The 14169-nt window shown below is 37.8% G+C and overlaps 1 protein-coding gene across 1 annotated transcript in view; it reads right to left on the bottom strand.

Moving 5' to 3' along the window:
- The window catches only part of LOC137225588 (collagen alpha-4(VI) chain-like), a 65945-nt gene extending 56578 nt beyond the window's left edge, over window positions 1-9367 (bottom strand). Inside the window, exons 1-6 of the mRNA XM_067739783.1 lie at window positions 9332-9367; window positions 8933-8986; window positions 4672-4718; window positions 2811-2871; window positions 1772-1834; window positions 747-808 (exon numbers count right to left, since the gene is read on the bottom strand). Coding sequence (XP_067595884.1) covers window positions 747-808; window positions 1772-1834; window positions 2811-2871; window positions 4672-4718; window positions 8933-8986; window positions 9332-9367 — 323 coding nt within the window. The remainder of the gene's footprint in view (window positions 1-746; window positions 809-1771; window positions 1835-2810; window positions 2872-4671; window positions 4719-8932; window positions 8987-9331) is intronic.
- Between the last annotated feature and the right edge of the window lie 4802 nt (window positions 9368-14169).

The raw sequence follows: 14169 nt of genomic DNA, 5'->3' as shown, positions 1-14169 counted from the left end.
AACTTCATCATCTGATTTGAGTGTAGATGCATTTGATAGTAATCCTATTTTTTTTCCCTTTCCGCATTTAAGCTTCTTAGTCCTGTTTTTGTTTCCTCTCCTTGCTAATAACTGCAAGTTCAGTGCGGAGTGCAAAACAGCTGCAGGTCCTTCCTGCTGTTGATGAAAGAAATCTCAGAAACATGAGTTGGAAAGACAGCATTACTCTGTATTATAAAGCTAATTCCAGTGAGGTAATGAATTGAAAATAGTCATGAAATAACTAACTTGCTCTCATGTTCAGAGTGATGACTAAGGTAAAAATGCACAGCCCTGCAGATCATCCCTGGTCTCCAAAGATTATTGTTGTGCTCTGAATAATCAAACACAGACCCTTAAATGTTTGCAACTCTGATTGGCTGTCTTACTTGTTTTTTTGGAAAAAAAAAAGTTTCATTGAACATCTCTGTATTCCTAAAGACTCAAATGCTTGTGAAATATCTTTGTCAAACAGAAGAGTCTCTTTGGAACTTCCCTCTTCAACAACATGTCAGAAGGCAAAATAAATCCTGAGACACCTTTGGATTCTTTATTGATATAAGGAGTTTGGGAGTCTTTGAACTATGTAGATTCACAACAGCTCTACTGATGATCATGTCATATTTGTGACCCCAAATATTCATCAAGAATGTTAGAATTTTGTGTGGAACAAAAACAAATAACAAGAAATTTGATCAGGAGTCCAAAACAGAGAAAGTAGACTTATAGGTTTCCCCCTTGGTCCTTGTAGACCCGGCGGTCCTCTTTCTCCTGCATCACCAAGCTCTCCCTTTTAAAATAAAAAGTAAAAATTAAATTAATTTTCTGCTATGAGTTCATGCAATTTTATGTCATTTTCCTTAGAGGTTTTATACTCCTTTCAAGTCCTCTTGGCATCATCCTACAGTCTAAGGTCAATATCTTCCTCTAGACTTTGTTCAATACAGGTAACTAACAAATATAGTGAAGATTTTGGTACTGAAAATTAACAAACCAGGTATGCAGCACGAGTTAAAGAATTTTATATTACTATGGCTTTTTCTAGGTGTAAGTGTATGAAACTATATTTGTGCTGAGTCTATATGTTTATCTATCTATTGATGTATCTTTGTCTACTAATATATGTGTCCATCTAACCATCCATCTTTCTATATATCTGTCTAAATATCTTTCCTTCTCTGTATACATCTATCCAGCTACAAGATAATGGACAGTCAATATCACCACCAAGGGACTTCCCTGGTGGCACAGTGGTTAAGAATCCACCTGCCAGTGTGGGGGACACGGGTTGGATCCCTGGTCCTAGAAGGCCCCACATGCCGTGGAACAACTAAGCTCATGTGCCACAACTACCGAGCCTGCACTCTAGAGCTCCCAGCCATGAATACTGAGCCCACGCACCGCAAATACTGAGCCCGCATGCTGCAACTACTGAAGCCCGTGCGCCTACAGCCCGTGCTCCACAACAAGAGAAGCCACTGCAACGAGAAGCCCACACAGGCTAGAGAAAGCCCGTGGGCAGCAACAAAGACCCAATGCAGCCCCCCCCAAAAAAATATCCAAAGCCATGTCAAGTCTCTATTATCACAGAGTACTTATAAATATATATATATATATATATATATATATATATATATACATATATCATTACCAAGCACATCAGACACTCATGTTGGAAATGATCATATAAGGAGATATTCATATAAAAGATTCCAAGTTGCAGTCTAGGAAGTGTGTTTTTTCTGACATTTACCTTCATTCCTCTTGGTCCATCTTTTCCTTTTGAACCATTTGGCCCTGGAGGCCCAGGATTCCCCTGTAATAAGACCATGACCCAAATCATCTCTAATGTTTGATACAATTAATTTTATCCTCCAAAGTGCATAATAGACACATTTAACCTCTGAGCTGGCGTTTGAGGTAGGGCAGTAAGGTGTTCTGAGCAAGAGGCCATGTCCTCCACATACCAAGAACTGGAGGAATTACCTGTCTACTAGAGGGAAAAATACCATCTGATTAAGAGACTGGGAAGACAAAAGCCTGGACTTTTACCCACTCCAAATAGAAAATATGATCGAATGAGAATGAAAATGATACGATCAGTTATGGGGCTTGACTTTTCCCAACCAAGAGAGAGATGGCTTAGGCCATTCTGAATCTCCAGATACACTAATCCCTGGCTTAAATTATGCTGCTTGGGTTTTTAAAGCTATCTCAAATGCTCCTTCTGTAGGAAGCCACTCCTGATTGCCTGATCTGACCTGATTGCCTCAGCCTGATCTGACCCTTCTATGAACCACGGGATAGCAAGTGAGGGAGACACTAAACAGGCACTAGAAAGACCCAAGCTGGTGGCCAGTTCAGCCACCTACTATCCAGATGAAAAGTAATTTGATCCCTTTGAGCCTCAGTTTTCTTCTCTACAAAACTGGGATAATTTTAAGCAATGCATCCTTATATGTTTGTAAGGAATAAATCAGTCATTTATGGCCCTTTGGTACTACTATTTTTTTCTTTCACTATAAGTAAGTATGAGCATGTGTTACACACCCCTGTGGCTCAAACCAATCTCATTCATCACTATATTCCAACAATATACTTAGAGAAGAAGGGGTACATAGCTGGTGATCAATGTCTACTGCCTCGAATTAGCTATTTCTAGAAATTCCTAATACCCACAGATCCTAGAACAAACAGTGTAGCTTTACGTTATTTGTCCAGGGACATGCAGGACTATGAACTGAGCATTGGTAATGAGCAGCTGTGTTGAGCTGTTACTTTGTCAAACTTACCTGAGCACCCAGTAAGCCTTTTTCTCCAGAAATTCCTGGTGGTCCTCGCCTTCCTCTTGGTCTCCGGTCCACAGATGAAATTAAAATTCAACCAATTTTTATAGAGCTATTTATTTTCCACATAACCACAAAATTATCTTGGATGCTAATGGAAGTACAAATTAAGGTACTCTGGCCCATCACTATCCCATGTATCACATTTGAATCAAGCAGCCTCTGCCCTCCGAAGCACCCCAACTCACTCGCTCCAAACTCCCTCCATCTGAAGCAGGATGTATCTATATTTTTAACCACCTCTCCAGTTGAAGCTGATGAACACTAAAGTTTGAAAATTGCTTTTATATTTTAATTCACCCAACTAATTTTACATCCTAAAAGGGAAATGAGAGGAGCTGCTGGGATACTGATCTCCTTTGAAAAATCAACATTTCCCTTATCCACACAAGGACTAAGGACAAGCGTTCGCATTCTGATATTACCAAGAACCCAAACACATCTAAGTGGCCTAATCTCACTGGGTACATTGCTGAGGAGCTGTTCATTTTCTCCCCAATCTATTTGACTTTATCGATTTTTGACACTTTAATTTTTCTCCAGCTTTTCTGAGAAATTCTTTCTATTAGAAGCATTGATCCTGGCTTCTATACTCCTGGGTGAGGTATTGTAATTATCTGTTTAAACAGACCATCATACCCACACCCAAGTGGGAAGGTGAGAATCAAGAGGAGTTTTTATGGATTATCTTACTCATGGTTGCTCCCCTTACATTGAGCTGTATAATAAAGTGAACTTAAAGAAGTCCAGGACAAAACAACGGTGAGGGGCAGGGGGGGTGCCCACATTTGAATTAAGCCAGTGATCAAAAGGAAAGCCAAAAATATCTCTCAGTTGTTTCCCCCTAGATTCAGATACTATCTTCTATCATAAAATAAGTACAATTTCTAATAACACTTGATAACCCACTTCATTCTTTAGTACTTTTGTCAAGTAGAAAAAACAGCAGAAACCTTCTCAATGACAATCTGACACTCATAGGAATTTCAAAATTGTGGAGAATGATTCAATGTGTTAGTAAAATCTTTTGTTTTAAAGTTCTCCTTTTGAGGATCCTTGGAAACAATTTGGCTTTCAAAATAAAGATGCAGAAAGTGTTCCAGAAGGGTTTACAGAATGACATATTTGGGTTATGCTTAGAAGATTACAGAAGAACTGGTTGGAGGTTTAATTTCTGGTTATTATCAATAGCTTGCAATGCCCCACTGGACTGAACTCCTTCAGCGCAAGACGCTTGCCTTAATGGTCTGAATGACCCAGGCATATTTGCAAAGTGCCCTCTGTATACCTGACACTCAATAAACACTTTGCTGATTTTTCCTGCCAAATTGAATACAATTTTAATGAATTAAACACTATTTGAGTAATTTGCATACACAGCTTCAGAGGCAGTAGTTAAGAGCATAGATTTTATAACTAGACTGCCTGAGTTTGAATCCCATGTCTATCACCTACAAAGAAAGCTATGTGGGCTTGGCCAATTTACCTAACTTCTCCATCCCCACTCCATTTCTCCCCTGTAAAATGGGGATGATAAAACCTCCCCATTGAAGGATTGAATGAGCTAATACAAGCTCTAAGGGTCATACATAGGACATAGTAATTGCTCAAAAGATATTAGCTACCAGGGTTTAACCTGCCCAGAAGAGAGACTATACAATTTTCTTTGGGAGGCCCTGGGAGGGAGGCATCCTATACCATTCTGATACATGTTAAATCCCTATCAAAGAATTTAAGTTAAAAATTCAAACAAGTAGTCTTCAGCACTAAAAATAAGTTCCCTGATACAATCTGTGAGCCTGGATACCCAAGTTCTCCTTCGTAACCCCGTTCACCAGATTCTCCACGCACACCCTGTCAAAACGAATAAAACTTAGTGAGTTCACTAGGCACCTTCAGTGTCCCTATTGAAGGCAACCTTCCCTGCAAGGTGTCACTTGAAAGCCATAAGAGAAAGGCAAAAAAGATCTGCGTGTCTGCGTTCAGTCCCCTTAGGATCAGAGTTGGAAAGGAAATTGCGGGGGTTGGGGTGTGGTTCCCACTTATTTGGTAAGGAAAATGCAGAACCACATTTTTACTGTCTTTCCCAGTCTCCTTCCAATATCTAAGCTAGTGGTGGAAGCAAAAATACTTTGTTTAAACAACCCAAACTCCCATTTTACATAATAACTGGTTCCTAAAAGTGCATCCACTCCTTTTAAGGGACATGGGCTAAATGCTTGCTGGTGTTAAGGATGCTTATCCCATGTGAGGAAACTCAGAATGTTGAGCACAGCAACAAGTGTGACATTTTGGAACAAAAGCACAAAAAGCACACAAAGAAATAGCAGAAAACTGGCTTTAAAACCCTACAGATTCTTACAGCATTAAGCTAGTTTTCTAGGCAAGGGGTGAGCTGTTAAACTGATTCATCCGGTAACTGATTTAATTTCTCCCTCAAATATCTTCATTTCTACAGAGGAGATGTGTTTTCTAAAATTGAGGGTAATACCCACTCTGTGAATGATGCTGCCTTCTTTCTCATGTTGCTCACATGTTGACTAGGTTACTGATTATTCATAGATTTGCAAGGAGAAGAAATCCTAAACTAAAATGAGTCAATTTGTGGATCAAATACTAGTGCTTCTTAAGTTTTTTAGACCATTCAGATAAATAAGAAGCACTTCTATTAATCATTATGGTTAAATCATTCTGTTCTTCAAGAGTTGATATCTAGATTTATAAATGTGAATCAAGTCTTAAAAAGCATGTAGCTAGAAATTTTGAAACAGGTTGTGAAATGTTGTTTAATGTGCACATCACATTAGTGACATTCATGGTGCAACACTTCGGAAAACAATATGGCTCTATACAGCAAAGGTCAGACTCTTTTATTGTAACTCCATGCCTATATATTTTTTTTAACTTTTTTAAAATTGAAGTATAGTTAATTTACAATCTTGTGTTAGTTTCAGGTGTATATACATTTATATTTATATATATATATATACACACACATATTTATATTCTTTCTCATGTTCTTTTCCTTTATAGGTTATCACAAGATATCAAATATAGTTCTCTGTGCTATACAGTAGGTCCTTGTTGGTTATGTATTTTATATATAGTAGTGTGTATATGTTAATCCCAAACTCCTAATTTATGCATGCCTATACATTTATATTAAGGAAATTGTCAGTGAAGCAAAAGCAAGAACAAAACAAAAACCTTGTAATACAGCTTTTCTTTACATCACTGACCATGACATCTAAAAAAATAGAAATACCTAAATGTTCAACATAAAAGTAGTTTAGTAAGTCATTTTTCTTCAGCAGAGTAAGATATAATGTTTTAAAGTGATAATAGGAAGATTTGGAAACACAGAAAATCAGATATAAAATGGTGTATTCATTATAATAACCCCTTATTACCTATGCAAGTAAAGGAAACACACAAACATAAAAATAATTGCAGGACAGTGGTGAGTTAGTGGACATTTTAAAAGGTAATGATATACTTAACTTTATCATAATTAACAAATTAAAATTTTCCCTTATTGACAAAACAATCTATGCATAGATTTATTTGCCATAGTACAATCTTTTCCATAAATAAAATATTAGTTAGAATTTCATTTTATTATGCATCTTGCAAAAGCCAACATATCTAATTTTATAGACAATAACAAGCCATATTTTCCCAAGGTCAAAGGAATGTTGTAATTTGGAGTTCAGCACCTCTGTAAGCTATATTCTTCCAACAGTATTGGCTGCTCTTTAGCAAGTTATAGCCTCAAAACATAAATCAGTCTATATGATCACTGCTCCAACACTGGGTTAACTAGCAAACCATTGGCTTGTTATATAAACCCAGTTCACCCTGGAGTCTGCAAATAGTTATGAATTTTATCTCTTACTAAAAAATCAAAGCTTGAATAGATAAAAGAGTAAAGAACTATAGGGATTGTTGAAAAAGAGCCAAAACTATAGGGATTCATCAAGATGACAAGGTATTAATGGGAGAGGCTTTCTATTAAAGATGGCAGTGTGCACACACTTTGCTCCCAAAATGAGAGGTTGCTGTTCCCAAAGTTGTCCCCAGAAGACAACAGTGCAGAGGCCCAAAGAGACATCAGCCTGGATGAGAGGAGGAGGACAGATGGCCCAGGAAGGAGGAATCTAAGAAAAATAAACCTCACATGTTTGAGTATATTGGGAGGTTATCAGTTGTGTCAAAGAGCTTTATGATTAACTAGTAATAGGCACACAGAACACAAAACAAATGGGGAGAGAGGGTGACTCAAGGAATATCACAGTTAGATAGCTGTAACTGCTATTTATCAGTCAACATCTGAATAATGAATTGATTTGAACAAAAGTGGAGAAAATAAGTGTATTTTAAGAATGAGTTGGGGGGAAGCATATGGAGGAGATGGACAGGTTAAGAAAAATCTTTATCCCCCACTGGAAGAAATCAATAGAAAAACATCTAAAACTGAAAACCAAGAAATAGCCAAGTAAGTATGTTCTTTAGAAAAATGGCAATAATACCAGAAGGAACAGCCCCAAGAGATGAAAATAAGTGCGCCTGAAGACCTGGGAAAAAATGGGCAGGGAAACGTTTTTCATTATACGCTTGCAAGTGCAATTTGACTTTAAATTTACCACAGGTTCAGCTCTGGTTTCAATTAAATAAAAAGGAAAAACACAGGAAATGGAGTTCAGTTTAGGGAACCAAAAGTAACCAAGACCCAGGTGAGCAGAAGACCCACTGTCAATGGCTATTTAGATAAACTGCACATAGCATTGCAAAAGTATTAAATAATTTAAGAGTAGGAAATTCCTTCCACTGCGTAGAGTCACTGAATTTCCCTAAAACTTAGCCTAGTCAACTCGTAGACTATTTCTTTCTGCCTTTCGGGGGGCTAAAAACAATAGGCTAAAATGATAGTTCAAGACATTATTTATGTCACAAGTGCTATAAAACTGAATTCAAAGCACAAGAAATGGTCTATTTAAGAATTTATTTCAATCTTAACATTTTATGAGACAGATTAAGATTTTACTTGGTGTCAACAGAATTTGTTTGGATTTGTGAGACTTGGGATTTCTCAATAGCTATGCTTTCCAACATGTTTGGTTTGAAGCCACATACACACGCACTCATTCGCAGGCTCAGAAATGACATAAATCAGTCTCTGACTTTTCCTCCATCTCTAAATCATGAGAATGCTAGAAAAAAATACCAGCAGAGCACGACCAGAATATGTTAGAAAGGAATCTACATAACAAATTTAACTCTCATTTTGTACAAAAATTTTGAAGAGTTTCCTAATCTTTGGATTTGAATCCAAAGCTATGTAGCCTCTAACAACTAACTTCACTTTGCTAAACCTCTATTTCCTCTCTTAGCCCTAAAAATTAACTAATGATGCTCATAACTCCTGGGGTTGCAGAAAGGTTTACATGAGGTCATATAAATAAAGGTCTAGTGCAGTGACTGGTGCTAGGTAAATGCTCAGTAAAATATGATTCCCCCACAGAGATATCCCATTCTACCCTGAAATCACACTATTCCTTCTTTGGAAATAGTAAAAGTTCAATTTTTTACCTTTATTTAGTGACTATGAGATCCCCTTATGCACCCACAGGAAGTCCCACTTCTTTAAATGGAAAAATCATTATTTCAGAGGTAAAAGCAATTCTTTAAGATGTTAGCTTATTTTCCATCTAAATGAAATATTATAGCAGGTTGGAGAGGGAGCAGAGAAGAACCATACAGACTTCTCCTTCTTCATGGAAAAGGTCTCCATAGAAATTTCCCAGGGATCATGCAGCCTCCAACAACCCAACCAACACTCCCCTTTATATGAGAGAACTTATATAAAGTAGCCATATATGTGGAACAAGAAGCCACTCTTCTCAGAAAGCACTGACCTTTAGCCCTGGCAGACCTCATCTTCCTCTTGAACCCTAAGGAGAGAAGGGAAGCAGAGACCTTACAGAAGGAAACAAGCCAGTTTTCACCCCATCATACCTCTATCCTCCACAAAAGCAGATGAAATACATCCCACAAGTGGCTATACCTACCTGAGGGCCAACATTTCCCGTTTCTCCCTGAGGTCCGTCGATACTAGAAATTCCCTGGAAAGAAAGAGGTAAGGGAAAGACCAGTTTAGATGTCTACACACTTCTGAGTTGACTCTCTAGTCATGGGCTGCCCCATACAAAAGCCACTAACTAACCCCATGTGACTACTATGTTTAAATTAATCTAAAGTAAATTAAATTTAAAATTTTAGTTTCCTCAGTTACAGTAGGTACATTTCAAGTGTTCAATAAACACATGTGGCTTGTGGCTACCATATTGGGCAGCACGTATATAGAAAATTTCCATGATCTCAGAAACTTCTATTGGTCAGCACTCCTCTAGAAGCAAATGGATTTAATTCTGGTGTTTTAAAATATCCATGTCATAAGCATTCTTTACCCAAAGATTGTTTGACAACACCTCAGGGTTCCCCATGCTGGGACAGTAGTCATAGGTGTTCTCCAACAAGCCATGCTTAATGCTTGAACAATGCTGGCACTTCCCTCTCTATCTGCATCATGTAGGGTACAGCTGGAAAATGAAAACAGGAGGCAAAAGAGTGTGTCTCTGCACACATGGAGTAATGGGTACACAGGGGATGCTATACACAGTCAGATGAGGGAACTCTCTAGAGCTCTCACTTACTTAGGGTCAGAAAACGAGTGGTGTCCAGAGAAAAAATGAGTCCAAGTTTCAGGAGAAATGGAAAACCCCCTTGGATGACAAGTAGGAATATTTTAGATAACTATTCAGTGAAGTAACATGTTAACTCAATAAGAATACATAAATTGGGAAAGAATATGAAATACAGAAACAAAAAAATTTTGGACAAAGCTGTTCTTCCAACTGTTATTTATAATAGATAAAATTCTGAAGCAATTTGAATATTCCACAATACTAGGGAAGTGTTATTTAATTATGGTAGAAACACTTATTGAAATTATTTTTACCAAAAATTTATATGGTAGAAAAAAATTGTGTTATCATGTCTTTCTTTTCAAGTATGCTAGATTTTGTGAAAAAATAAGTTATCCCAAAGAAGGAGAAAGACAAAATGATGATTCCTCACATTTCTATATTGTTTTTTGTATTGTTTTCTATATTGGACATTTTTTAATAAGCTCATGAGATCCTCATCTGACTTTCTCAGGGAGAAGAACTTTGGCATCAACAAGTTAGGAGCAGAGATTGGTTCAAGATGGCCGAGTAGAAAGATGTGTTCTCACTCCCTCTTGTGAGAGCACCAGAATCACAATTAACTGCTGAACAATCATTGACAGGAACACACTGGAACTCACCAAAAAACAGACCCCACATCCAAAGACAAAGGAGAGGTCACAATGAGATGGTAAGAGGCACAATCACAATAAAATCAAATCCCATAACTGCTGGGTAGATGAATCACAAACTGAAGAACACTTATACCACAGATGTCCACCCACTGCAGTGAAGGTTCTGAGCCTCACATCAGGCTTCCCAACCAGGGGGTCCGGCAACGGGAGGAGGAATTCCTAGAGAATCACACTTTGAAGGCTAGCAGGATTTGATTGCAGGACTTCAACAGGACTGTGGGAAACACAGACTCCACTCTTAGAGGGCACACACAAAGGAGTGTGCACATCAGGACCCAGGAGAAGGAGCAGTGATCCCATGGGGGACTGAACCATACTGACCTGCTAGTGTTGAAGGGTCTCCTGCAGAGACAGGGGTTGGCTGTGTCTCACCCTGAGGACAAGGACACTGACAGCAAAAGTCCTGGGAAGTACTCCTTGGCATGAGCCCTCCCAGAATCAGCCATTAGCCCCACTAAAGAGCCCAGGTAGGCTCCAGTGTTGGGTCACCTCAGGCCAAACAGCCAAAACGGAGGGAACCCAGCCCCACCCAACAGCAGACAAGCGGGTTAAAGTTTTACTGAGCTCTCCCCACCAGAGAAACAACCAGCTCTACCCACCACCAGTCCCTCCCATCAAGAAACTTGCACAAGCATCTTAGATAGACTCATCCACCAGAGGGCAGACAGCAGAAGCAAGAAGAACTAAAATCCTGCAGCCTGTGGAACAAAAAAAAAACACATTCACAAAAAGGTAGACAAGATGAAAAGGCAGAAGGCTATGTGCCAGATAAAGGAACAAGATAAAACCCCAAAAAACAAATAAATGAAGTGGAGATAGGCAACCTTCCAGAAAAAGAATTGAGAATAATGATAGTAAAGATGATCCAGGACCTCAGAAAAAGAATGGAGGCAAAGATTGAGAAGAAGCAAGACATGTTTAACAAAGACCTAGAAGAATTAAAGAACAAACAGAGATGAACAATACAATAAGGAATTATTGTAGGAGGAATCAATAGCAGAATAACTGAGGCAGAAGAACAAATAAGTGACCTGGAAGACAGAATGGTGGAATTCACTGGTGTGGAACAGAATAAACAAAAAAGAATGAAAAGAAATGAAGACAGACTAAGAGACCTCTGGGACAACATTAAACACAACAACATTCGCATTATAGGAATCCCAGAAGGAGAAGAGAGAGGGAAAGGACCCAAGAAAATATTTGAAGAGATTATAGTTCAAAACTTCCCTAAAATGGGAAAGGAAATAGCCACCTAAGTCCAGGAAGCACAGAGAGTCCCAAACAGGATAAACCCAAGGAGAAACACACTGAGACACAGAGTAATCAAACGGGCAAAAATTAAAGACAAACAAAAATTATTGAAAGTAACAAGGGGAAAACGACACATAACATTCAAGGGAACTTCCATAAGGTTAACAGCTGATTTCTTAGCAGAAACTCTACAAGCCAGAAGGGAGTGGCATGACATATTTAAAGGGATGAAAGGGGAAAACCTACAACCAAGATTACTCTACCCAGCAAGGATCTCATTCACATTCGATGGAGAAATTAAAAACTTTACAGACAAGCAAAAGCTACGAGAGTACAGAACCACCAAACCAGCTCTGCAACAAATGCTAAAGGAACTTCTCTAGTCAGGAAACACAAAAGAAGTAAAAGACCTACCAAAAAAAAAAAAGAAAACAATTAAGAAAATGGTATAAGGAACATACATATCGATAACTATCTTAAATATAAATGGATTAAATGATCCAACCAAAAGACACATGCTCGCTACATGGATACAAAAACAAGACCCGTATATATGCTGTCTACAAGAGACCCTTTTCAGATCTAGGGAAACATACAGACTGAAAGTGAGGGGATGGAAAAAGATATTCCATGCAAATGGAAATCAAAAGAAAACTGGAGTAGCAATTCTCATATCAGACAAAATACACTTTAAAATAAAGAATGTTACAAGAGACAAGGAAGGACACTACATAATGATCAAGGGATCAACCAAAAAAGATGTAACAATTGTAAATATTTATGCACCCAACACAGGAGCAACTCAATACATAAGGCAAATGCTAATAGCCATAAAAGGGGAAATCAACAGTAACACAATCATAGTAGGGGACTTTAACACCCCACTTTCACCAACGGACAGATCATCAAATATGAAAATAAATAAGGAAACACAAGCTTTAAATGACACATTAAATGAGATGGATTTAATTGATATTTATAGGACATTCCATCCCCAAACAACAGAATACACTTTCTTCTCAAGTGCTCATGGAACTTTCTCCAGGATAGATCATATGTTCGGTCACAAATCAAGCCCTGGTAAATTTAAGAAAATTGAAATCATATCAAGTATCTTTTCCGACCACAATGCTAGGAGACTAGATATCAATTACAGGAAAATATCTGTAAAAAATACAAACACGTGGAGGCTAAACAATACGCTACTAAATAACAAAGAGATCACTGAAGAAATTAAAGAGGAAATCAAAAAACACCTAGAAACAAATGACAATGAGAACACGAGGAATCCAAACCTATGGGATGCAGCAAAAGCAGTTCTGAGAATGAAGTTTATAGCAATAAAATCCTACCTCAAGAAACAAGAAACATCTCAAATAAGCAACCTAACATTACATCTAAAGCAATTAGACGAAGAGGACCAAAAAACCCCAAAGTTAAAAGAAGGAAAGAAATCATAAAGATCAGATAAGGAATAAATGAAAAAGAAATGAAGGAAACAATAGCAAAGATCAATAAAACTAAAAGCTGGTTCTTTGAGAAGATAAACAAAATCGATAAACCATTAGTCAGACTCATCAAGAAAAAAAGGGAGAAGATGAAAATCAATAGAATTAGAAATGAAAAGGGAAAAGTAGCAACTGACACTGCAGAAATCCAAAGGATCATGAGAGAATCCTACAAGCAACTATATGCCACTAAAATGGACAACCTGGAAGAAATGGACAAATTCGTAGAAAAGCTCAACCTTCCCACACTGAACCAGGAAGAAATAGAAAATATAAACAGACCAATCACAAGCACTGAAATTGAGATGGTGATTAAAAATCTTCCAGCAAAAAAAAGCCCAGGACCAGATGGCTTCACAGGCAATTCTATCAAACATTTAGAGAAGAGACAACACCTATCCTGCTCAAACTATTCCAAAATATACAAGAGGGAAGAACACTCCCAAACTCATTCTATGATGCCACCATCACTCTGATACCAGAACCAGACAAAGATGTCACAAAAAAGAAAACTACAGGTCAATAACACTGATGAATAGAGATGCAAAAATCCTCAACAATATACTAGCAAACAGAGTCCAACAGCACATTAAAAGGATCATACACCACGATCAAGTGGGTTTTGACCCAGGAATGCAAGGATTCTTCAATATATGCAAATCAATCAATGTGATACACCATATTAACAAACAGAAGGAGAAAAACCATATGATCATCTCCGTAGATGCAGAAAAAGTTTTTGACAAAATTCAACACCCATGTATGATAAAAACCCTCCAGAAAGTAGGCATGGAGGGAAGTTGCCTCAACATAATAAAGGCCATATATGACAAACCCACAGCCAACATCATTCTCAATGGTGAAAACCTGAAACCACTTCCCTTAAGATCAGGAACAAGACAAGGTTGTCCACTCTCATGACTATTATTCAACATACTTTTGGAAGTCTTAGCCACAGCAATCACAGAAGATAAAGATATCCAAATTGGAAAAGAAGGAGTAAAACTATCACTCTTTGCAGATGACATGATACTATATAGAGAATCCTAAAGATGTCACCAGAAAACTACTAGAACTAATCAATGAATTTGGTAAAGTAGCAGGATACAAAGTTAATGCACAGAAA

The sequence above is a fragment of the Pseudorca crassidens genome, chromosome 5, assembly GCF_039906515.1.
Source record: "Pseudorca crassidens isolate mPseCra1 chromosome 5, mPseCra1.hap1, whole genome shotgun sequence".
Taxonomy (NCBI): Eukaryota; Metazoa; Chordata; class Mammalia; order Artiodactyla; family Delphinidae; genus Pseudorca; species Pseudorca crassidens.
The sequence above is the reverse complement of the archived record's forward strand: the minus strand, read 5'-3'. Positions and strand labels throughout refer to the sequence as shown.